The 26,736-nt window shown below is 47.3% G+C and overlaps 1 protein-coding gene across 1 annotated transcript in view; it reads left to right on the top strand.

Annotated features, from left to right (window-relative positions):
- Nucleotides 1–26,736, top strand: part of PUM3 (pumilio RNA binding family member 3) — a 159,595-nt gene that overhangs the window by 108,483 nt on the left and 24,376 nt on the right. The window contains exon 14 of the mRNA XM_077249131.1: nucleotides 2,565–2,707. Within this exon, the coding sequence (XP_077105246.1) occupies nucleotides 2,565–2,707 (143 nt within the window). The remainder of the gene's footprint in view (nucleotides 1–2,564; nucleotides 2,708–26,736) is intronic.

Here is a 26,736-nt window from a genome sequence, read left to right as displayed (position 1 = left end):
CTGATTCAGCAGTAGACTCTTGATTTATGCTTGTATATTAGGGCACACAGAAAACCATGTCCAACTAGCAGCCACTAAGATCCACAGGAATAAAAGACATGAGAACGCCCTGTTTTTCTTGTTCTGGATTATTTGGCTAAGAGGATGAGTGCTTTATGGCTTTTATTGGGTGTACACACTAGCGGTATGCCCTACTGATACAATAGACTTGGCTCACATCATGAAGCTCCAATATCCTGTATCTCTGACATCTCCAGTCCTTTGCCTACTCGCCTTCATTTTTGTGTTTGTATCCCCACTCTCGCAAGGGAGTTTGGTCTTACCACCAATAAAAAGTCGTGTGTTCTGCAGAATTTCCACAAAATTTTGAAGTATCGTATATCCCCGAGTATAAACAGAGTTTTTCAGCACATTTTTTTTGTGCTGATAAAGTCCCTCTCGGCTTATACTTGAGTGAGGGTCCCAGAAGACTGGTGGGAGCGGCAGCGGGTCACAGGAGGCAGGAGCTGGCTGCTGTGGCTAACCCCTGTGCCTTCTGCTAAAGAGAAATGAATATTCACTGCGCTCACAGTGAATATTCATTTCTTTGTAATAGCAGGCATAGTAGTCACAGGCGCCAGCTTCCAGAAGCGGCGGGGCGATCACGTGTGCCCGCTACTTAAGTGAATGAATATTCACTACCCTCCACACATAGATGAAACACTCGGGACCTTAACCACCACCATCTCCCCCTATCCACTGTGACTGGTACAAAGAGTAGGCCATCAATGTAAAATTCCCAGACAACTCATTTAAACAAACCTAATTAACAGAAATGGTAGAATTCATGTGAACCCCTTTTTCTTTATAAGGGCTCCCTCTCCCTCGGTGTTGTGTGCTATCTAGTAGCAGTTTGTAACTTCCTTTTCATTGGTAATTTCAAAAACTAATTAGAGTAGAAGTAGAAGGCATATTTCGAGGCTGTGCCCTCTGATCAGTTGTCCTGCAGCTCCACAGCATTAATGTTAATGGCAGTCAGGGCAGCAGATTGCTTGCACACGGCTGGAACGCTTTGATGAATACAGCAACAAAAGCTTTTCCGTTATTATTTTAGGCCTTCAGAAACATCAATATTAGAAATTGCTTTGTGTAAACCGCAGCTTACACAACTGAGATGTGTGTACTGTAATATATTGCATACCTCTGATTATCCATAATATTACTGCCACTGACGAGGTGGTGGACACAATGGTAAAATTGTGTGGGATAAAGCATCTCCAAATTGGTGGATCTTGTGTAATGTTCCCAGTATGTAGTGGTTCTTACCTACCAAAAGTGCCCCAAGGAAGTACAACCAGTAAACCGCGTAATGGGCTCCCAAGGATCTTTGAAACACTTGTGGATTGAAGTCTGGCTTATCTCGCCCAATCCTACACAGGAGTTGCTGTGTCATAAATTGCAGAAAAAGGTAATGCTGCCTATGACGGGTGTCGGAACACACAGTGCATCACCTTTTTCCTGAGTAGCTGCGCACTGGGCAGAGTGCCCCTGCTGCCATAGAAAGGACCTACAATGGGCACATAGTGATGGAACAAGGTGGCCTTGTGTGCGGAAACGAGGCTTTTTTTTCTCATCATGAAGGTGGCTTACCTAATGAAGAGATGCTACTCGGATGTTCTTGGCATTGTTCTGCTGGAGAACCTTGGTTCATCACATGTGGATGCCAAATACACCCCTTCATGGCAATAGTATTCTTGCTGTATGTTTCTTAGAGGTTGGTTGTGTTACAGTTTTTTTCAGAATTGTGAAACTGATTTATAAGCCATTTATTAAAATAATGTAATAAGCATAATAAGTCTGCTAGTGATAAGTGAACGTGCTGGGATAAAGTTAAGTTCTAGTCGCTGCGGCTTTGTCTCTCGGCTGCTTGACAGCGCCAACTCATGCAGGGATTGTTTGTTAGGCATCACAAATATCTACCCATTTTGTGGTGTAAATGCCTCGGAGTTAAGGCTATACGCTTTAATGTTTCATTTACATATGTATGAACATGCTAGTTTCTCTGTAATGCAGCAACAGATAGAAGTTATAAAGGCTTCATGGATTCCATTTCAAAGACCTGCATGGCCATGCTGTGTTGGAGTGGTAGAGCTTACTAGCTGGCTGGCATTCCCCTTTAAAGTCAGATAGGCCTGCTTAACTGAACAAAGGATAAGAAATACGGCCGTGGAAAATGCATCTGAAGTAGTCACATTTAATATCTCAGCTGCCAAGTAATAACCCTTGAGTAAATTGCTTACTGTTCCCAATGTGCTGTTTACTTTTTAATTTTTGCTGCTGTGTGTTTATTACAATGAAGCATCTGCTTCATTTCACCACAGGAGAGACATTGATCCATGAAAAATTCAGGAGCATCATCGCCAGCCGGATTTATATTTAATCATCGCATTGAAGTAATACATTGGAATTATTGATTTGCTGCACAGGCAGTATTTAGAGATTAGGCTCTTGTTTGGTAAAGATGTGTGGACGTTCAGCATGGGCTGCACTATATATAAATGTATTTATTTTTGTTTTTTACCTAGGAAATAATTAGTGCATTGCCCAAACTGATGCAAGACAAATATGGGAGGAAGGTTCTTCTGTATTTGCTGAGTGGACGCAATTCTGCACATTTTCTTCCAGAGATTATTGAAGTTCTCAAGCTAGGAGACTGCAATGCTCACAGGTAAATATGTTCTACCTTTCTGCGGGATTAGGTGTGATTCTGTTAGAGAAGCAAAAATTAATGAAAGTATTTCTATGTCTCATATGCCTTAGGCTTCTTAGAGCCATACATTGACAAAAGGGATTAATCCAGTCAAATTGACCTGATGTCATTTATCAATTTAAAGGGAACCTGTCTCCAAAGGCTATTTTAACTAAAAGAGCCATCTTGAACAGCACTAATGCTGCATTCTGTCAAGGTGGCTTTTATTTGGGGTCCCTTCCAACGCTGAAATATTCGTTTTTAAAATTTGCCCCTCATGCCTGTAGTCTGTCTGGGGGGCTCGTCTTTTCCCCCCGGACACAAACGCCTCCCAGCCATCCCTCAGCCCCTCCGTGCGCCGCCTCCTCTGCAGTCATTAACGTCCCCGGCGCCTGCTCTGTAAGTTCCCGTCATGTGATAGGAGTTGAAGGGCAGCGCAAACTGCCCATGCCCGAAAAAAAAAAACAACTTACAGTGCAGGCGCCGGGGACGTTAATGACTGCAGAGGAGGTGGTGCATGGAGGGGCTGAGGGATGGCTGGGAGGCGTTTGTGTCCGGGGGGAAAAGACATGCCCCCCCCGGACAGACTACAGGTATGAGGGGCAAATTTTAAAAACGAATATTTCAGCGTTGGAAGGGACTCCAACTAAAAGAGCCACATTCACAAAATGCAGCATTAGTGCTGCACAAGGTGGCTCTTTTAGTTAAAAACGCCTGGGGGGGGGGCTGGGGTGACAGGTTCCCTTTAAGAGGAACACATTAATGGTTTGACCAGGAGTTAACAAATGATGACCTATCCATTTGGTGTACGCAGCGACCCACAGCAGCCCCATTTCTTTATTACTTAGATGGAAATAAAGCGCTTTACCTGGCAGTGACCAGTAAGCAAGGAAAGGAGCTGCTATGTTCCGCCCTATATATTGGTTATATCCCTTTTCACCTGACTGGTGTGGATCCAATGGCCGGCACCCCCCACCAATCTCATATTGATGACCTATCCTTGAGGGTAAATCCTAGATAACCCTTTTAGTCAACTCTGTGAGGTCCTTTGGTGCTGGGACGGATTTCACACTTCTGAAAGGAAAAAAGAAAAACTGAATTACAGTATATAATAAAAAATAAAATAAAGGGAGCCTATCACTAGGTTTTCTTAAAGGGCCACTGTCACCCCCCTCCAGCCGTTATAAACTAAAAGAGCCAACTTGTGCAGCAGTAATGCTGCATTCTAACAAGGTGGCTCTTTTAGTTTTAGGTTCAAGTATACCCCAAATAAAGCGTTTTTATACTTAGCCACAATTCCTGTCCCTAGCCAGGGAGGCGGGTCCTCACTCCCCAGCTTGAACCGCTACTCTGCCGTCACTCCAATCTTCCTGCGCTTTCGGCGCCGCCCCCTCAGCGCTGTTATCGTTTCAAAACCGGCGCCTGCGCTGTGTACTGGTGTCCTGCGCAGACGCAGTAAGCTCTGGCCGTCTGATGTCCCAGCCAGGCTTGCACACTGCACCTGCGCGGGCATTGCGGCCAGCCACCTTTGGAATCCCCGGAAAACGTCTTATCAGTATATATTTATGTTTCACCTATACAGAATATTCCGTGTAATGGCTGATACCAGAGAACAAAAGACATCCACAGAACACCAGGATGGATCTGCTGCACAGCAAATAGCTGTAGGACCTGCGATGACGTCACTGCCATGTGATTGCCCTAATCACATGGCAGTGACGTCATCGCAGGTCCTACAGCTATTTGCTGTGCAGCGATCCATCCTGGTGTTCTGTGGATGTCTTTTGTTCTCTGGTATCAGCCATTACACAGAATATTCTGTATAGGTGGAACCTTTGGAATCCCCGCCCCGCACTGTGCATAATGCATAACACAGTGCGGGGCGGGGATTCCAAAGGCCCGCGCAGGTGCAGTGTGCAAGCCTGGCTGGGACGTCAGACGGCCAGAGCTTACTGCGTCTGCGCAGGACACCAGTACACAGCGCAGGCGCTGGTTTTGAAACGATAACAGCGCTGAGGAGGCAGCGCCGAAAGCGCAGGCAGATTGGAGTGATGGCAGAGGAGCTGGCCAAGCTGGGGAGTGAGGACCCGCCTCCCTGGCTAGAGACAGGAATTGTGGCTAAGTATAAAAACGTTTTATTTGGGGTATACTTGAACCTAAAACTAAAAGAGCCACCTTGTTAGAATGCAGCATTACTGCTGCACAAGGTGGCTCTTTTAGTTTATAACGGCTGGAGGGGGGTGACAGTGGCCCTTTAACCCCTTCATGACCCAGCCTATTTTGGCCTTAATGACCTTGCCATTTTTTGCAATTCTGACCAGTGTCCCTTTATGAGGTAATAACTCAGGAACGCTTCAACGGATCCTAGCGATTCTGAGATTGTTTTTTCGTGACATATTGGGCTTCATGTTAGTGGTAAATTTAGGTCGATAATTTCTGAGTTTATTTGTGAAAAAAACGGAAATTTGGCGAAAATTTTGAAAATTTTGCAATTTTCACATTTTGAATTTGTATTCTGTTAAACCAGAGAGTTATGTGACACAAAATAGTTAATAAATAACATTTCCCACATGTCTACTTTACATCAGCACAAATTTGGAAATATTTTTTTTTTTTGCTAGGAAGTTATAAGGGTTAAAATTTGACCAGTGATTTCTCATTTTTACAACAAAATTTACAAAACCATTTTTTTTAGGGACCACCTCACATTTGAAGTCAGTTTGAGGGTTCTATATGGCTGAAAATACCCAAAAGTGACACCATTCTAAAAACTGCACCCCTCAAGGTGCTCAAAACCACATTCAAGAAGTTTATTAACCCTTCAGGTGTTTCACAGCAGCAGAAGCAACATGGAAGGAAAAAATGAACATTTAACTTTTTAGTCACAAAAATGATCTTTTAGCAACAATTTTTTTATTTTCCCAGCGGTAAAAGGAGAAACTGGACCACGGACGTTGTTGTCCAATTTGTCCTGAGTACGCTGATACCTCATATGTGGGGGTAAACCACTGTTTGGGCGCACGGCAGGGCTCGGAAGGGAAGGAGCGCCATTTGACTTTTTGAATGAAAAATTGGCTCCAATCTTTAGCGGACACCATGTCACGTTTGGAGAGCCCCCGTGTGCCTAAACATTGGAGCTCCCCCACAAGTGACCCCATTTTGGAAACTAGACCCCCCAGGGAACGTATCTAGAAGCATAGTGAGCACTTTAAACCCCAGGTGCTTCACAAGTTGATCCGTAAAAATGAAAAAGTACTTTTTTTTCACAAAAAAATTATTTTTGCCTCAATTTTTTCATTTCCACATGGGCAACAGGATAAAATGGATCCTAAATTTTGTTGGGCAATTTCTCCTGAGTACACCAATACCTCACATGTGGGGGTAAACCACTGTTTGGGCACATGGTAAGGCTCGGAAGGGAAGGAGCGCCATTTGACTTTTTGAATGAAAAATTATCTCCATCGTTAGCGGACACCATGTCGCGTTTGGAAAGCCCCTGTGTGCCTAAACATTGGAGCTCCTCCACAAGTGACCCCATTTTGGAAACTATACCCCCCAAGGAACTCATCTAGAGGCATAGTGAGCACTTTAAACCCCCAGGTGCTTCACAAATTGATCCGCAAAAATGAAAAAGTACTTTTTTTTTCACACAAAATTTCTTTTAGCCTCAATTCTTTCATTTTCACATGGGCAACAGGATAAAATGGATCCTAAAGTTTGTTGGGCAATTTCTCCTGAGTATGCCGATACCTCATATGTGGGAGTAAACCACTGTTTGGGTGCACGGCAAGGCTCGGAAGGGGAGGCGTGCCATTTGACTTTTTGAATGGAAAATTAGCTCCAATCGTTAGCGGACACCATGTCGCGTTTGGAGAGCCCCTGTGTGCCTAAACATTGGAGCTCCCCTACAAGTGACCCCATTTTGGAAACTAGACCCCCCAAGGAACTTATCTAGATGCATAGTGAGCACTTATAACCCCCAGGTGCTTCACAGAAGTTTATAACGCAGAGCCGTGAAAATAAAAAAATAATTTTTCTTTCCTCAAAAATGATTTTTAGCCCAGAATTTTTTATTTTCCCAAGGGTAATAGGAGAAATTGGATCCCAAATGTTGTTGTCCAGTTTGTCCTGAGTACGATGATACCCCATATGTGGGGGTAAACCACTGTTTGGGCACACGGCAGGGCTCGGAAGGGAAGGCACGCCATTTGGCTTTTTGAATGGAAAATTAGCTCCAATCATTAGCGGACACCATGTCGCGTTTGGAGAGCCCCTGTGTGCCTAAACATTGGAGCTCCCGCACAAGTGACCCCATTTTGGAAACTAGACCTCCCAAGGAACTAATCTAGATGTGTGGTGAGCACTTTGAACCCCCAAGTGCTTCACAGAAGTTTATAACGCAGAGCCGTGAAAATAAAAAATGTGTTTCCTTTCCTCAAAAATATTTTTTTAGCCCAGAATTTTTTTATTTTTGCAAGAGTAACAGGAGAAATTGGACCCCAAAAGTTGTTGTCCAGTTTCTCCTGAGTACGCTGATACCCCATATGTGGGGGTAAACCACTGTTTTGGCACACGTCGGGGTTCGGAAGGGAAGTAGTGACGTTTTGAAATGCAGACTTTGATGGAATGCTCTGCGGGCATCAGGTTGCGTTTGCAGAGCCCCTGATGTGCCTAAACAGTAGGAACTCCCTACAAGTGACTCCATTTTGGAAACTAGACCCCCAAGGAACTTATCTAGATGTGTGGTGAGCACGTTCAACCCCCAAGTGCTTCACAGAAGTTTACAACGCAGAGCCGTGAAAATAAAAAATCATTTTTCTTTCCTCAAAAAAGATGTTTTAGCAAGCAATTTTTTATTTTTGCAAGGGTAACAGGAGAAATTGGACCCCAACAGTTGTTGCCCAGTTTGTCCTGAGTACGCTGGTACCCCAAATGTGGGGGTAAACCACTGTTTGGGCGCACGTCGGGGCTTGGAAGGGCGGGAGCACCATTTGACTTTTTGAACGCAAGATTGGCTGGAATCAATGGTGGCGCCATGTTGCGTTTGGAGACCCCTGATGTGCCTAAACAGTGGAAACCCCTCAATTCTAACTTCAACACTAACCCCAACACACCCCTAATCCTAATCCCAACTGTAGCCATAACCCTAATCACAACCCTAACCCCAACACACCCCTAACCACAACCCTAACCGCAACACACCCGTAACCCTAATTCAAACCCTAATCCTAACCCTAATCCCAACCGTAACCCTAATCCCAACCCTAACCACAACTGTAACCCCAACACACCCCTAACCCTATCCGTAACCCTAACCACAAGCCTAATCTTAACCCTATTTCAAACCCTAGCCCTAATTCCAACCCTAACTCTAATTCCAACCCTAACCCTAAGGCTATGTGCCCACGTTGCGGATTCGTGTGAGATTTTTCCGCACGATTTTTGAAAAATCTGCAGGTAAAAGGCACTGCGTTTTACCTGCGGATTTACAGCAGATTTCCAGTGTTTTGTGCGGATTTCACCTGCGGATTCCTATTGAGGAACAGGTGTAAAACGCTGCGGAATCCGCACAAAGAATTGACATGCTGTGGAAAATACAACGCAGCGTTTCTGCACGGAATTTTTCGCACCATGGGCACAGCGGATTTGGTTTTCCTTAGGTGTACATGGTACTGTAAACTTGATGGAAAACTGCTTCGAATTTGCAGCGGCCAATCCGCTACGGATCCGCGGCCAATCCGCTGCGGATCCGCGGCCAATCCGCTGCGGATCCGCGGCCAATCCGCTACCGATCCGCTGCGGATCCGCGGCCAATCCGCTGCGGATCCGCTGCCAATCCGCTGCGGATCCGCGGCCGATCCGCTGCGGATCCGCTGCCGATCCGCTGCGGATCCGCTGCGGATCCGCGGCCGATCCGCTGCCGATCCGCTGCGGATCCGCGGCCGATCCGCTGCGGATCCGCGGCCGATCCGCTCTGTGTGCACATGCCATAACCCTACCCCTAACCCTACCCTTAACCCTAACCCTACCCCTAACCCTACCCCTAGTTCTAACCCTAGTTCTAACCCTAACCCTAGTGGAAAAAAAAAAAAAAAATTCTTTATTTTATTATTGTCCCTATGGGGGTGATAAGGGGGGGGGGGGTTATTTATTATTTTTTTTATTTTGATCGCTGTGATAGAACCTACCACAGCGATCAAAATGTACCTGTAAGGAATCTGCCGACTGGCAGATTCGGCGGGCGCACTGAGCATGCGCCCGCCATTTTCCAAGATGGCGGCGCCCAGCGAGGAGACGGCCGGACACCGGGAGGATCGGTAAGTATGAAGGGGTGGTGGGGGGGTGGATCGGAGCACAGGGGGGGTGATCGGAGCACAGGGGGGGGGGGATCCTGAGCAAGGAGGGAGCGGACAGGAGGACGGGGGAGCCGGCAGGCGGACGGAGGGGACCGGAGGACTAACGGAGGGCTGGGGGGCGATCGGTGGGTGTGGGGGGGGGTGACTTCAGGTTTTCCAGCCATGGCCGATGATATTGCAGCATCGGCCATGGCTGGATTGTAATATTTCACCAGTTTTTTAGGTGAAATATTACAAATCGCTCTGATTGGCAGTTTCACTTTCAACAGCCAATCAGAGCGATCGTAGCCACGGGGGGATGAAGCCACCCCCCCTGGGCTGAAGCACCACTCCCCCTGTCTCTGCAGATCGGGTAAAATGGGAGTTAACCCCTTCACCCGATCTGCAGGGACGCGATCCCTCCATGACGCATACGCTGCGTCATAGGTCGCTTTGGCACCGACTTTCATGACGCAGCGTATGCGTCAAAGGTCGCTAAGGGGTTAATATAAAGTAATACCACCACCTTTAAAGCTTCAGTTACTGCATTCTAGTAAGCTGTATGTAAGTCCCCAATCATCTCTGCATAGCACAAGAAAAGACCTTTAATATACACCCCACCCCCCACGGTCCTGTCTGGTTTAATGGGCATCGGTGGTCTTGATTCAACGCCATCCTGCTTCCCTGCTTTGTGGATGACATGCCCACTGTCATCCACAGCGTCTCCCAAATCTCGCTCCTGCGCAGGCGTAATTTGCTCTTCCCTGCAAAGTACTGTAGTGCGCATGCATCAGCTTTACCTACAGGTCATCTGCACTCCTTGGCCTTTCCCAGCGCATGCGCATTATGGTACCATGCTCAGAGAAAAGTGCTCCTGCACAGGACCGCGATGGGGGACACTGTGGGTGACACAGCACACGTCTTCCACATAAAGCAAGCACATGGCAATTGTAGGAAGAGAGGGGGCTCCCATTGTTCTGCACCTGCTGTGGGTATAATTAAAGGTCTTTTTTGTGCTATACAGATAGGATTGGGGACATACATATATCATGCTAGAATACTGTAAAGAAGGCCATTAAAGGTGGTGGCGGTACCTTTATATTGAGAGAACAATGTGACAGGTTCCCTTTAAATTTCCATTCCCATTTGTCCTCTGAAGTAAAAACCTCCCATATTGTGAAGAGGACACCAGTGTACAATCATGGGTGACTTTCTGTAATTTTACATTAAGCTGTAACTTTTTATAAAAAGCACATATCATTTTTATAGCTAAGTGTCCAACCAAAACGACACTGAGATGTTCCTTTTTTAATACTGTTTCCTGTACATGATTATGGGGTCTGTCGCATTCCTGTGCATACTCTGATTTTTACTGGAAGGGAAAGATGGTGAACGGCTCCCAATCCCAGCACTGCTCAGCGTCTGTGTGCATTAGGGTAGTGATAGATGCGCCAGATGTAAAGCCCCTCGGCTCTGGTGCATCCTGCCTGCCTTGTACTCCAAATGTATGACTGCTTGTCACAAAAAGGATAGAGCTAGGGTATCTTCAAGTAGTCCAGTCCTTCAGACAGAATGTAGTGGTGTACCGTTGTACGTTTTGTGGTGCTTTTGCAGAGACTTGTCGCTTGAGTGATGGCTACATAACATGGCAGATGATCAATCTCTCCTTCTCCTCAAGCGATATCGCATGCAGCTTTGATATTTCAGCGTATAAAATAGATGCGTGTGCTTGCTCACATGCGGTGTTCTCCAGGCTGGCCTAGTTCACATTATTTTCTGTAACTAGAGCAGATGAATACTGTATCTGTCTAGAAATGAATATTTAATTTCTGTAGCCTTGCGGAAGGCCCATCTGGTGATTAATGTTAGACGTCCTAGAGAAATTCGCAGCCCATCAGTCTCATGCTGGTAGACGTCCTCTGTGTTGTACAGCTTGTAGAATCATGCAATAGATGTACACAAGTTTTTAAAGTGTACCTTCCATTAAAAGGTAAATGATTAAAAGGAAATCACATTTTCCATGGACTTGTAAGACTGCAATATACTTAAAGGGAGGTGGTCACCCCCAAAATGGCATTTTAACTACTTTAAACATTTATTTAAGGGCCCTGGCTACTATTTAAATCATATAAGGTAAGTAAAGTATAACCTAACTTTGTAGCTAATTAAAATAAACTTGTATTTCATATGCAAATCGGGGTGCTTTGGTGAACCCTTGGCGTGGTCTATGCTTTGGTGCACCATCACACACTCCTTTTTGCATAATAGTTGTTACCAAGCATTGATTTTTCAATTCTGCATCTCCTGCCTGCGCACTGACACTCGATGATTGCACGGAGAGCTCATAGTGTCTGTGTGGGCATGAACACAATGGCTGCAGGCACACTCTGACATCTCGCTCCTGCCTGACTGTGGCCGCTACTCGCCAGGCACAGTCAGGACACGCAGTGTTAGCTCTAGGCCTTAGAGACAAGTCAATCAGTGTGAGGTATCCGCTTTATTAAGCAAATAGGAGGGTGTGAGGGTGCACTGCAGCGCGGGCCGCGCCAAGGGTGCACTGCAGCGCGGGCCACACCAAGGGTGCACTGCAGCGCGGGCCGCACCAAGGGTGCACTGCAGCGCGGGCCGCACCAAGGGTGCACTGCAGCGCGGGCCCCACCAAGGGTGCACTGCAGCTCGGGCAGCACCAAGGGTGCACTGCAGCGCGGGCCGCGCCAAAGGTGCACTGCAGCGCGGGCCGCGCCAAGGGTGCACTGCAGGGCGGGCCGCGCCAAGGGTGCACTGCAGGGCGGGCCGCTCCAAGGGTGCACTGCAGGGCGGGCCGCGCCAAGGGTGCACTGCAGGGCGGGCCGCGCCAAGGGTGCACTGCAGGGCGGGCCGCGCCAAGGGTGCACTGCAGGGCGGGCCGCGCCAAGGGTGCACTGCAGGGCGGGCCGCGCCAAGGGTGCACTGCAGCGCGGGCCGCGCCAAGGGTGCACTGCAGCGCGGGCCGCGCCAAGGGTGCACTGCAGCGCGGGCCGCGCCAAGGGTGCACTGCAGCGCGGGCCACGCCAAGGGTGCACCAAAGCGCGGGCCACACCAAGGGTGCACCAAAGCGCCCTCATTTGTATATCAAATAAAAGTAGATTTTATTTTTTTTATTTTATTTTTTTTAAATTGTCTATGAAGTTTAGCTATGCTTGTTTAATATAATTTAAATAAGGGGCGAAGTCCCCAATATAAATGTTTAGGCAGAAGATTGGAAGAACATGGCTGCTTGCGTCTAAAAAAAAAAAAAAAAAGTCACGGCACCTGTCTGACATGACAACTCAGCTCTTTATTGATTTCAGTGAATCTAGGCCTAGATACAGCCATGTTTTTCTAAAGGTACCGTTACACTAAACGATTTACCAACGATCACGACCAGCGATACAACCTGGCCGTGATCGTTGGTAAGTCGTTGTGTGGTCGCTGGGGAGCTGTCACACAGACAGCTCTCTCCAGCGACCAACGATCAGGGGAATGACTTCGGCATCTTTGAAACTGTCTTCAACGATGCCGAAGTCCCCCTGCAGCACCCGGGTAACCAGGGTAAACATCGGGTTACTAAGTGCAGGGCCGCGCTTAGTTACCCGATATTTACCCTGGTTACCATTGTAAAAAAAAAAACACTACATACTCACATTCTGATGTCTGTCACGTCCCCCGGCGTCCACAGAGTTAAAACTGCTTTCGGCAAGAACGCTGCTAATATGCACGCGCTGCTGCCGAGAGCTTCCCTGCACTGAATGTGTCAGCGCCGGCCGTAAAGCAGAGCACAGCGGTGACGTCACCGCTGTGCTCTGCTTTACGGCCGGCGCTGACACAGTCAACCCTGTGGACGCCGGGGGACGTGACAGACATCAGAATGTGAGTATGTAGTGTGTGGTTTTTTTTTTTTTTTGTAACTTACAATGGTAACCAGGGTAAATATCGGGTTACTAAGCGCGGCCCTGCGCTTAGTAACCCGATATTTACCCTGGTTACAAGTGAACACATCGCTGGATCGGCGTCACACACGCCGATCCAGCGATGACAGCGGGTGATCAGCGACCAAAAAAAGGTCCTGATCATTCCCATCGACCAACGATCTCCCAGCAGGGGCCTGATCGTTGGTCGCTGTCACACATAACGAGATCGATAGCGGGATCGTTGCTACGTCACCAAAAGCGTGACGTTGCAACGATATCGTTAACGATATCGTTATGTGTGACTTTATTCTGGAAAACCTTATGAAGGTTGTAAGTTTGTCTATTGCCAATCAGCCTTCTGCCAGATTGTGTACAGAAAAATCTGATTCATAGCTTACAAGTCATAGGTTATCCCAGCTTGAAACCTTTAGCTCTGTGGGATTCTGGACCCTGATTAGGCGTGGGAAATCGGTGAGATCGGTGGGTGGGCTCACAAAGCGCTCCTTGGACAGTTGGGCAAGATGGGGCTTCAGCTAAGCGGTGGCCACGCATCATGCTATTTCTTTGTTCAAAAGGTGCAGCCATTTCCCTGCGTGCAGGGTTGAATGGAGGCTGAGTACCCATTTATTCTATATCTTTCAACACAATAAGTTTGTTTTTCTTTTGCTCCCAACACTTTCCATAGGCAGAGACAGATGATAAAGGTGGAATCTGCATACTGTTTATGGCATATTAGCATGCAGTAAGCGGTCTCATTTACACTCCCTATATCCATTTGAAGGTTAAAGGGGTTGTTCACCTTTGGTGACTTTTTTTTTTTTTTTTCAAGATTTGCACTTGCTCAAAAAAGTGAAATACCTTGTACAAATACCTGCGCTCCTCTGATTCTGCTGTTCATTTCTGTTTTGTGTTGCGTTCCTCCTTTGTAGAGGTATTCATGGGTGCAGCATGTGAACGTTCTACTTGCAGCTTATTTCGGCGTATCTTCAGTCTTGTCTGGGGGCTCGATCATATCTCTCCCAGACACTGGCAATCATTACTCAGCCTGAGACTACATGACTGTTCGGTCAGCTGCCTAAGGGTACCGTCTCACAGTGGCACTTTTGTCGCTACGACGGTACGATCCGTGACGTTCTAGCGATATCCATACGATATCGCTGTGTCTGACACGCAGCAGTGATCAGGGACCCCGCTGAGAATCGTACGTCGTAGCAGATCGTTTGGAACTTTATTTCGTCGCTGGATCTCCCGCTGTCATTTCTGGATCGGTGTGTGTGACACCGATCCAGCGATGCGTTCGCTTGTAACCAGGGTAAACATCGGGTTACTAAGCGCAGGGCCGCGCTTAGTAACCCGATGTTTACCCTGGTTACCATCGTAAATGTAAAAAAAAAAAAAAAAAACGTACATACTTACATTCCGGTGTCCGTCAGGTCCCTAGCCGTCTGCTTCCCGCACTGACTGACTGCCGGAAAGTAAAAGCAGAGCACAGCGGTGACGTCACCGCTGTGCTTTCACTTTGCGGCCGGCACTCAGTCAGTGCGGGAAGCAGACGGCTAGGGACCTGACGGACACCTGAATGTGAGTATGTACTGTTTGGGTTTTTTTACATTTACGATGGTAACCAGGGTAAACATCGGGTTACTAAGCGCGGCCCTGCGCTTAGTAACCCGATGTTTACCCTGGTTACCCGGGGACTTCGGCATCGTTGGTCGCTGGAGAGCTCTCCAGCGACCACACAACGACTTACCAACGATCACGGCCAGGTCGTATCGCTGGTCGTGATCGTTGGTAAATCGTTTTGTGTAACGGTACCCTTAGTATCATAGTGGTATTTGTTTCATTAAAAATTTTCCATTTAGATACAGCTTTTGTGTTGCACTATTTCAGGCTGTAAAATGGGTTAACGGAGAATCTGTCAGTGAGCTCATTCTGACAGCCCAATGGTAGAGTTTATAAAGCTCCTCTATGCTGATTTGTCCACAGACCACATTAAAGTGGAATATGCTTAAAACAAAGAGCCTGTAATAGCCAAACAGCGCAAAATTTTTAATGAAATCGAATGGCAAAAGTAATTTTAGCTCCAGATACAAGCATTTTAAAGGGATTCTGTTAACACAAAATGACTGTTAAAACCAAATGCAATCGCTCTGAACATCATAGTACAACCAAACATTTAAGAGCACCTTCCCACCTGCATGTTTTCTCCCTTTCTCCACCCTTCTCCTGTTCTGTAAAGCCAACGCTGTGAAAGAAAATAGGGTATGGACATAGAGGGAAAACACACAGGTGGGAAGGTGTATATACAGTGAAAGAAATTAGTATTTGATCCCTTGCTGATTTTGTAAGTTTACCCACTGACAAAGACATGAACAGTCTATAATTTTAAGGGTAGGTAAATTTTAACATTGAGAGATAGAATTTCTCCATCGTCTCATTGGGGGACACAGGACTGTGGGTGTATGCTAGTGCCGCCAGGAGGCTGACACTAAGTAGACACAAAAAAAAAGTTAGCTCCTCCTCCGTAGTATACACCTTGACACTGGCCCTGACAGCTCCAGTTTATGCTTAGTGTCTGTAGGAGGCACATCTCTGGGTTTCCCCAGATATATATATTTTCTATAAGGATGAGACAGGGGCGACGGATCCTTTTGAAGGGGTCCGATCTCCCCAAACCAACAACGGGCGAGCACGTGGAGCGTCGCCTCCACGTATCCTCTCCCGCAACGTGGGACCTTGTTTGCCAGACTAAAAACCTGACCACCCTGAGGTAATGGAACCCTAGGTTGTACAGGCATACATGCTCTGTCCGTGCAGCCTCCACTTCATCACCAATGCACTGACTGCGGTGTTTAAAGGAGGCAGACGGTCCCTCTCCTCACCTTTTGAAGGGTGTACGGAGTTAGGGTGCCTGCACTGTCTTTCCATATATATATATTTTCATATGTATACATATGTGCGTCTCTCTGACCTCATGCTCTGTCAAGATGCTGGGGGGGAGGCTCCTGCTTCATCACGCGTTCTGCCGGTCCAAAGCGCCATACTGCAGGGACTCGGCGTGGTGCTTTTTTCCGGATTCACGTGCGCTGATTATTCTGTCATTTCCCAGCGCGGGCGGAAGTCCCGCCTCTATCGGCTACTTCCGATTTTAGACCCTCGGCCTGTTGCATCATGGATCCTGTAGTTCCCAGCAAGGACACGGACGGAAGTCCCGCCCCCATCGGCCGTGTTTACTTCCGGCGGCGCGCGCGCACCCAGCTTTCCTGGGAGAGTTCAGGGAATGAAAAATCAAGCCCCCTGCTTCGGCCTATTTGCGGACCGTGCATCGGTAACTCCTCCCCCTTTTTCTTCGGACAACATCCGCCCTGTAATCTGGAGATAAGGAGGTTTTTTGCGCAGAAGCATGGTTCAGTGTGTGGTCAAGACATACGGGGACACAGGACTGGGGTAAGTGCTACTGCCCTCAGCCTGACAGCGGCATTGTTTTAGATCCGGTAGCTCATGAAGGGTACGGATCATAGCAGCAGCAGCAGCAGCAGAGTCATCATGTCTAGAAAGACTAAGACTCATACAGTCTCTGTGAGGCTTGCGACTCCGAACGTGCTCAGGAACCCCCCCTGCGACCCTGTCCGGTGTATCTGTACCAGAGATTGTGGTATCGCCCCCTGAGTGGGTCATATCCTTAACGCAATCTATGGCGTCACTAACAAAGGCGGTGGAATCCCTTCAAACCCCTGTCGGAGTCAGGGACATTCATCCGCCTGTCTTGGAAAGATCCTCCGGTTCTCAGGATCCTCCGGCCTGCAGGGGCCGTGCTCCCTCTAGGCAGACGCAGGAGAAACGAACCCACACAGCGTCTCCCGGTCCGTCGGGTGCATCAGCATCTTTGAGTTCCGTCTCTCGTTCTCCCTCACCTGTGGAGGTGAGTGAATACGGTTCAGACTATGGCTCAGAAGGGTCTCTTGATTTAGCAGCTCCTGATTATCAGGAATCAGTTGACAGTCTCATTGAGGCCGTTAACCAGACTTTGGGAGTAGAGGACGTAGCCACCTTACCTTCGGGTCATAAGGTGTCTTTTAAGAAATTCAAGCAACCTCATAAGGTGTTTTCTACTCATCCTGAGTTTGAGGATTTAGTCCAACGTCACATGGAGCGACCGGATAAACGTTTTTTAGGCCAGAAGGCTCTAGGTGCAAGGTATCCTTTCGCCCAGAGCTTCGTAAAAAGTGGGCAGAATCCCCTTCAGTGGATCTCCCCGTGTCCCGTTTGGCCTCTAACACGCTGCTGTCTCTGCCCAATGGGTCTGCTATTAAGGATCTGATCGGCTCATAGAGAGTCTAGCTCGGTCTGTGTTTGAGGCCTCAGGTTCAGCCCTCTCGCCATCTTTTGCGGCGACATGGGTTGCCAAAGCCATGATAGCTTGGTCCGAGTCCGTAACTAAGGCTCTTCAGGATAGGGAGTTACCTATAGAAGTGACAGATGTCTAATCAGATATCTTTAGATGGAACCTACCTGATTAACGCAGCCCTGGATGCGGCAAATTGTGCATCTTTGGCAGCGGCAAATGCTATTTCTATCAGAAGGGCTCTATGGCTGAGAACTTGGCGGGTGGACTCTACCTCAAAGAAGTCCCTTACATCTCTTCCTTATCAGAGTGGCCGACTATTTGGTGCAAAGTTGGATCAGCTTATATCTGATACCACAGGAGGAAAGAGCAATTTCCTTCCACAACAAAAGGTTAAACAACCGTTTCGTCGCCAATTCCAAGTAAGGTTTAAATCCTTTTGTAACACCCGGTGGACTGCAGCGCCAAGCTCAGTCCCTCCAGGTCGGTCTAACCAAGACAGAGAACACCAGGTTTCATATAGGGCCAATCCATTGGCAAGAATGCGATCCCAACCGCCAAGATCAAGGGGATCTAGGTATCCTCGGTTTTCGGCCAAATGACTGGAGGCAGCCTCAGGTCGTTTCCAACAGAGTAGGCGGTCGCCTACTTCTGTTCCATCGGTCCTGGCTGTCTGTCGTTCACGACAGATGGGTAAGAGAACTGGTGGTTTCAGGGTACAAAACAGAGTTTATCACTCTTACTCCAGGCCGATTTTTTTCCATCCAGTCTTCCCAGTTCAAAATCCCGCTTACGAGCTTTATTCAAGGCAGTTGAATCTCTTCGTTTCAACGGGGTCATTGTTTCCGTTCCAAAGGAAGAAAGGTTTCAAGGGTTCTGTTCCAATCTGTTTATAGTTCCCAAGAAGGATGGGGCTGTAAGACCCATTCTGGGCCTAAAGTGTTTAAACAATTTTGTCAGCACTCGTCACTTCCGAATGGAGTCTCTCCGCTCTGTCATTGCGGCTATGGAAAAGGGAGAATTCCTAGCTTCCATAGACATTCAAGATGCCTATCTGCACGTCCCCATATTTCCTCCACATCAAAGATTTTTACCTTTTTCCATAGGCCAACTACACTTCCAATTCACGGCTTTGCCTTTTGGGCTCGCCACCGCTCCCAGGGTGTTCACAAAGGTAATGGCAGCAGTTGTGTCCATCCTGCACTCTCGGGGCATAGTCATCCTGCCATATTTAGACGACCTCTTGGTCAAGGGATCAACTTTTTGGGCATGCAAAAAGAACGTCAACATCACTCTGGACACTATCCCGCCTAGGGTGGCTGGTCAATTTAAAGAAGTCATCTCTAGTACCATCTCGAAAGAATTCCTTTTTTCTTTTAGGGATGGTCTTCGACACCGCTCGGGGTCTGACTGTCCTTCCCCAGGACAAGGTACTCTGCCTCCGGCAGGAAGCCAAAAATTCTTCGGCAGCCGAGTCCCCACACAATCCGGTTTTGCATGAAGGTCTTAGGAAGGATGGTGGCTGCTATAGAAGCAGTACCATTCGCACAATTCCATCTTCGCCCACTCCAACATGCACTTTTGACAGCCTGGGACAGGAGTCCTTTTTCACTCAACCTCCGGTGTCGTCTGTCACCCCGGGTCAGAAAATCCCTAACATGGTGGATAAGGAGTTCCTCTCTGCAGCAGGGGAAAGCCTTTCCTCCAGACCATTGGCTGGTAGTCACTACAGACGCCAGTCTTCTCAGTTGAGGAGCAGTGTTTCGCCAACACACAGCGCAGGGACGCTGGTCCCCAAGGGAGTCATCTTTTCCGATCAATCTGTTGGAAATAAGGGCGATTTGGCTGGCACTGCAGCACTTTCACCACTTTCTGGCGGGTCACCCGGTCCGAATTCAATCGGACAATGCCACGGCTGTGGTCTACATAAATCATCAGGGGGGCACCCGCAGCTGGTCAGCCATGCACGAGATAAAGCAAGTCCTCCGCTGGGCCGAAAACAACCAGTCGGTGATCTCGGCAGTTCACATCCCGAGCAAGGAGAACTGGGCGGCGGATTTTCTCAGCTGACAGGGTCTTGCGTCCGGGGAATGGTCTCTTCACCCCGACGTTTTTTGGCAGATATGCCGACGCTGGGGAACCCCGGATGTGGATCTCATGGCCTCCGGGTTGAATGCCAAGGTACCCAGGTTCGTCGCACGGTATCGAGATCCAAGAGCAATTGCCGTAGATGCACTAGTCCTATCTTGGAAGCAATTTCGTCTCCCATGTGTTTCCCCCTCTGGCGCTGCTCCCAAAGGTAGTCAGGAAGATCAAGACAGAGGGAGTTCTAGCAATACTAGTCGCTCCAGATTGGCCTCGGCGGTCATGGTACGCAGACCTGGTACAGCTGCTTGCCGGGGTTCCTTGGCAACTTCCAATGCAGCCAGATCTTCTGTCGCAGGGGCCGATATTCCACCAGAACTTGGAGACCCTACGTTTGGCGGCCTGGCCATTGAATCTTGGATTCTGACCCAGGCCGGTTTTTCTCAAAAGGTAGCTTCCACTATAATTAAGGCTCGAAAGACCGTCTCGGCGCGCATTTACCATCACACCTGGAAAGTCTTTCTCTCATGGTGCAGGAAGCAGGATCTTCCTCCTACGGTTCTCCATTCCTAATATTTTAGCTTTTCTCCAAGCTGGTCTGGACTCAGGGCTCGCACCAAGTACCCTTAGAAGGCAAATATCAGCCTTATCGGTCCTTTTCCAGCGCAGGATCACTATTAATTCGCAAGTGAAGACCTTTTTTCAGGGAGTCTCACATGGTTCCCCCTTACAGAGCTCCACTAGAAGCTTGGGACCTTAACTTGGTCTTGAATGCTCTACAGGAAGCTCCATTTGAGCCCCTCCAAGACGTCTCTTTAAAGCTTGGAAGGTTTTGTTCTTGGTCCATTAGGCGGGTGTCGGAATTTGCGGCCTTGTCCTGCCAGGCTCCGTTTTTACAATTTCATCAGGATAAGGTGGTGCTAAGACATGCACCTTCTTTTTTTGCCAAAGGTAGTGTCCTCATTCCACATCAATGAGGACATGGTCTTGCCTTCTTTTTGTCCCGCGCCAACGCACCGTGTGGAAAAAGCTCTTCATACCCTGGATCTCTGAGAAGATACGTTTCTCTGACCGCTTCTTTTCGACAGACGGATGTGCTGTTCATTCTTCCTGTGGTCATAGGAAGGGACTCGCAGCCTCTAAATCGACCTTAGCCAGATGGATACAAGCCACCATTCAGGAGGCCTACCGCATCAAGGGCGTCGCTATCCCGGCTGGGATCAGGGCACACTCCACTCGAGCGGTAGGGGCTCCCTGGGCACTTCGGCACCAAGCATCAGCAGAACAGGTTTGCAAAGCGGCAACTTGGTCCAGTCTGCACACCTTTTCCAAACATTACAATGTCCACACTCAGGCCTCTGCTGATGCAAGTTTGGGAAGGAGGATTCTTCAGGCTGCGATATCACACCTATAGGCGGTAAGTGCCTAGGGGTTTATTCCAGTGAGTCTTCTCCCCACCCTGGGACTGCTTTGGGACATCCCACAGTCCTGTGTCCCCCAATGAGACGTTGGAGAAACAGGGATTTTTGTGTTACTCACCATAAAATCCTTTTCTCAGAGTCGTTCATTGGGGGACACAGCTCCCGCCCTGTTCATCTTTTGATTATCAATGGGGTTGTTCAGTCAGTTATTCTAGACATGTTGATCTTGCACTAATGCTGTTGTTTTCTCTATCTCCTACTGCTTGTGCACCAAACTGGAGCTGTCAGGGCCAGTGTCAAGGTGTATACTACGGAGGAGGAGCTAACTTTTTTTTTGTGTCTACTTAGTCTCAGCCTCCTGGCGGCAGTAGCATACACCCATAGTCCTGTGTCCCCCAATGAACGACTCGGAGAAAAGGATTTTACGGTGAGTAACACAAAAATCCCTGTACCAAAAATAAAATCCAGAAAATCACATTGTAGAAATTATATAAATTTATTTGCATTTTGCAGTGAGAAATAAGTATTTGATCCCTCTGGCAAACAAGACTTGGTGACAAAACCCTTGTTGGCAAGCACAGCAGTCAGAGTTTTTTGTAGTTGATGATGAGGTTTGCGCACATGTCAGGAGGAATTTGGGTCCACTCCTCTTTACAGATCATCTCTAAAGGTACCGTTACACTAAACGACTTACCAACGATCACGACCAGCGATACGGCCTGGCCGTGATCGTTGGTAAGTCGTTGTGTGGTCGCTGGGGAGCTGTCACACAGACAGCTCTCTCCAGCGACCAACGATCAGGGGAACGACTTCGGCATCGTCCCCCTGCAGCACCCGGGCAACCAGGGTAAACATCGGGTTACTAAGTGCAGGGCCGCGCTTAGTAACCCGATATTTACCCTGGTTACCATTGTAAAAGTTAAAAAAAAAAAAACAGTACATACTCACATTCTGATGTCTCACGTCCCCCGGCGTCCACAGGGTTACGCGCTGTTGCGCAGAGCTTCCTACACTGAATGTGTCAGCGCCGGCAGTAAAGCAGAGCACAGCGGTGACGTCACCGCTGAGCTCTGCTTTACGGCCGGCGCTGACAGTCAGTGCAGGAAGCTCTCGGCAGCAACGCGTAACCCTGTGGACGCCGGGGGACGTGACAGACATCAGAATGTGAGTATGTACTGTTTTGTTTTTTTTTACTTTTACAATGGTAACCAGGGTAAATATCGGGTTACTAAGCGTGGCCCTGCGCTTAGTAACCCGATATTTACCCTGGTTACAAGTGAACACATCGCTGGATCGGCGTCACACACGCCGATCCAGCGATGACAGCGGGTAATCAGCGACGAAATAAAGTTCTGGACTTCGAACTCTGACCAGCGATATCACAGCGGGATCCAGATCGCTGCTGCGTGTCAAACACAATGAGATCGCTATCCAGGACGCTGCAACGTCACGGATCGTCGTCGTTCTCGCTGCAAAGTCGCTTAGTGTGAAGGTAATAATAATAATAATAATAATTTTATTTATATAGCGCCAACATATTCTGCAGCGCTTTACAACTTATAGAGGGGACTTATACAGACAACAGACATTACAGCATAACAGAAATCACAGTTCAAAACAGATACCAGGAGGAATGAGGGCCCTGCTGCTCGCAAGCTTACAATCTATGAGGAAAAGGGGAGACACAAGAGGTGGATGGTAACAATTGCTTTAGTTATTTGGACCAGCCATAGTGTAAGGCTCGGGTGTTCATGTAAAGCTGCATGAACCAGTTAACTGCCTAAGTATGTAACAGTACAGACACAGAGGCTATTAACTGCATAAAGTGTATGAGAACATGATGGAGGAACGTGATTATGTTGTTGTTTTTTATTAATAGGCCACACAGGGATAATTAGGTTAATGCGTTGAGGCGGTAGGCCAATCTGAACAAATGAGTTTTTAGTGCACGCTTAAAACTGTGGGGATTGGGGATTAATTGTATTAACCTAGGTAGTGCATTCCAAAGAATCGGCGCCGCACGTGTAAAGTCTTGGAGACGGGAGTGGGAGGTTCTGATTATTGAGGATGCTAACCTGAGGTCATTAGCAGAGCGGAGGGCACGGGTAGGTTGGTAGACTGAGACCAGAGAGGAGATGTAGGGTGGTGCTGAGCCATGGAGTGCTTTGTGGATGAGGGTAGTAGTTTTGTACTGGATTCTGGATTGGATGGGTAGCCAGTGTAATGACTGGCACAAGGTAGAGGCATCGGTGTAACGGTTGGCGAGGAATATGATCCTGGCAGCAGCATTCAGGACAGATTGGAGCGGGGAGAGTCTGGTAAAAGGTAGGCCAATTAGTAGAGAGTTACAATAGTCCAGACGAGAATGAATAAGTGAGACAGTAAGAGTTTTTGCAGAGTCGAAAGTAAGAAAAGGGCGAATTCTGGAAATGTTTTTGAGATGCAGATAAGAAGAGCGAGCCAGTGATCGGATGTGGGGGGTGAATGAAAGCTCGGAATCAAGGATGACTCCAAGGCAGCGGGCATGTTGCTTTGGAGTAATGGTGGAACCGCACACAGAGATGGCAATGTCGGGCAAAGGTAGGTTTGTAGAGGGAGAGAACACGAGGAGTTCAGTTACCTTTAGTCATTAAGATTTTGAAGCTGTCACTTGGCAACTCGAAGCTTCAACTCCCTCCGTATGTTGTCTATGGGATTAAGGTCTGGAGACTGGCTAGGCCACGCCATGACCTTACTGTGCTTCTTTTTGAGCCACTCCTTTGTTGACTTGGCTGTATTTTTTGGGTCATTGTCTTGCTGGAAGACCCAACCACAACTCATTTTTAATGTCCTGGCGGAGGGAAGGAGGTTGTCACTCAGGATTTTACGGTACATGGCTCCATCCATTCTCCCAATGATGCAGTGAAGTAGTCCTGTGGTCTTAGCAGAGAAACACCACCAAAGCATAATGTTTCCACCTCCATGCTTGACAGTGGGGACAGTGTTCTTTGGGTCATAGGCAGCATTTCTCTTCCTCCAAACACGGCGAGTTGAGTTAAGTGACAAAGAGCTCAATTTTTGTCCCATCTGACCACAGCACCTTCTCCCATTCACTCACAGAATCATCCAGTTGTTCATTGGCAAACTTCAGACAGGCCTGCACATGTGCCTTCTTGAGCAGGGGAACCTCGCTGGCACTGCAGGATTTTAAACCTTTACGTGTAATGTGTCACTAATGGTTTTCTTAGTGACTGTTGTCCCAGCTGCCTTGAGATCATTAACAAGTTCCCCCATGTAGTTTTAGGCTGATCTCTCACCTTCCTCATGATCAAGGATACCCCACGAGGTGAGATTTTGCATCGTGCCCCAGATCGATGTCGTTTGACAATCATTTTGTATTTCTTCCATTTTCTTACTTGTGGTTTTGTAGCCCACTCCAGCATGGTGCAGGTCTGTGATTGTGTCCCTGACGTCCTTATAAAGCTCTTTGGTCTTGCCCATGTTGTAGAGGTTAGAGTCTGACTGATTAATGGAGTCTGTGGACAGGAGTCTTTTATAAACGTGACTATGTAAGAAAGCTGTCTTTAATGCAGGTAACAAGTTAATTAGGAGCGTCTAACTGGTCTGGAGGAGCCAGAGCTCTTAATGGTTTCTAGGGGATCAAATACTTATTTCTTACTGCAAAATGCAAATAAATTTATATAATTTATACAATGTGATTTTCTGGATCTCAATGTTAAAATTTACCTACCCTTAAAATTATAGACTGTTCATATCTTTGACAGTGGGCAAACTTACAAAATCAGCAAGGGATCAAATACTTATTTCCTTCACTGTAGATGATTAACCCCGCCGTAAGCACCGAGAGCCTGAGCTTGGTTTGAACAGTCATTCTGTGCTGACTAACTTGCTTTAAATTTAAAAAAGTGTCCCCAGAGATGTACAACCCTGTAATTAGAAAACAGAGCTCCAAACAATCTGCACATATTATTTGTACTTTTTAAAGTTACATTTAAAAAAAATTAAGGGGAAATGGGGCTTTTTACAGGATTTTGTGTCTGTGAATTTTTCCCATTCATCCAGAAGAGCATTTGTGAGGTCAGACACTGATGATGGATGAGATTGCCTGCCTCATAATTTCCTCCTTTTAGTTCATCCCAAAGATGTTCAGTGGTGTTGAGGGCCGACCTGTGTGGGTTTATAGTGTTCCTCCACACCAAACTCACCCAGCCATTCCCTTATAGACCTTGCTTTGTGCAGCACAGTCATTCTGGAACATAGAAGGACCTTCCCCACACTGTTCTCATATTGTTGGATCTTTACAATTGTCCAAATTGGCTTTGTATGCTGAAGCTTTAAGATTACAAAGCACTGGAACTAAGGGATCTAGGCCACCTCCGAAAGACAACTCCATAACCTTATACCTCCTGCGCCAAGCTTACCTGCTTGACCAAAAAATGCCAACTGTAACATTCTGCTGGCATTCACTGAACCCAAACTCATTCTTCAGACTGCCAGATAGAGAAGTTTGATTCGTCACTGCAGAGTCAAGCGGCGGTGGCTTTACACCACTCTTTCCGACACTTGGCATTGTGCTTGGTAATGTTAGGCTTGCATGCAGCTGCTTGTCCATGGAAATCTATGTCATTAGGTTTTTGTGGAAGTTTTTGTATTAATGTCCGAGGAGGTTTGGACTCTGCAGTCTGAGTCGGCAGAGCATTGGCGACTTATGTGCACTATGTAGCGCAGTGCTCTGTGACTTTTCCTGACATGCCACTTCCTCTTTTCAGTAATTCTTATAATAGATTAGATTGTTTAATATTTAGGAGGCAAGAAATGCCATGAAAGGTTTTGTATCATCCTACTATGGAAACCCACTAAAGTTCAGTGAGCTTCTTAGAATGGCTCATTCTTTCACAAATATTTCAAAATAAATTGTGTTTTGGTTTGTCTTGGTATACATGCAGCACATACCATAAATGCATGTTCACCTTGGCCATTAAACAGATAAATCCAACAAGAAACAAAATAATCATATACCCTGCTGTAACGAAGTGAAACAGCGAAGGTGCATTTAAATAACACAGGGTTCTTAGTAACACTGGTTTTGATCAAAATAGCATAAATGCCATCCCACCGTTGGCAAGGTGACTGTTTGGTAATGTCCTACACTGTCTAAAATTAAAAACCTTACCATGTGTGTATAAGGACAGACAAAAGGACCAGGTCCCGAAGCTATTCAGCTCAAGGAAGGGAGGCCACACCCAGGCTTGCACAAAATGCAAAGAAAAAACACAAAAATTGAGCGTGGATTAAGTTGGTATACATGCAGCACATAAACACATGTTCACATTGGCCATTAAACAGACAAAAGCTACAAGGAAAATATTTCCCAAATATTAATAATGGCTGACTGCAGGCCGGATTTTATACACCTGTCAAAATGGAACTGAATGAAGAATTTATTAAGATTGTAACGTTTAAGGATGCTTTCACACAGCGTCCTGGCCCCTGTTCAGTGACTCCATCGGGGCTTATGCGCCAACGGGGCCGTAGACTATAATGGTGCTGACAGAGGGAACATGCGCTCTGTTGTGTATCATTTTTAGGTGTGCTCGCCTAATGAGGCAGACTCTCAGACGTAGTAGACTGCGTTTTGGTGTCTGTCTACAATAGGTGTACGCGCCCGAAAATGGTGCACTTCCCTCTGTCCTCACCATTATCTGGCACTTATGCTCAAATCCCATGTTTTCGGGGGTTTCAAGCACAAGCCTGAACGCAGCGTGAACGCACTTCCCAAGTATTATGTATTATGTGCTGACATAGCAGGCTAAGTGACACTAAGGGTACCGTCACACAGTGGCATTTTCATCGCTACGACGGCACGATTCGTGACGTTCCAGCGATATAGTTA

Source organism: Ranitomeya variabilis, chromosome 1 (genome assembly GCF_051348905.1).
Source record: "Ranitomeya variabilis isolate aRanVar5 chromosome 1, aRanVar5.hap1, whole genome shotgun sequence".
NCBI lineage: Eukaryota > Metazoa > Chordata > Amphibia > Anura > Dendrobatidae > Ranitomeya > Ranitomeya variabilis.
Note: the sequence above shows the minus strand (reverse complement) of the source record. Positions and strands in the feature narration are given on the sequence as shown.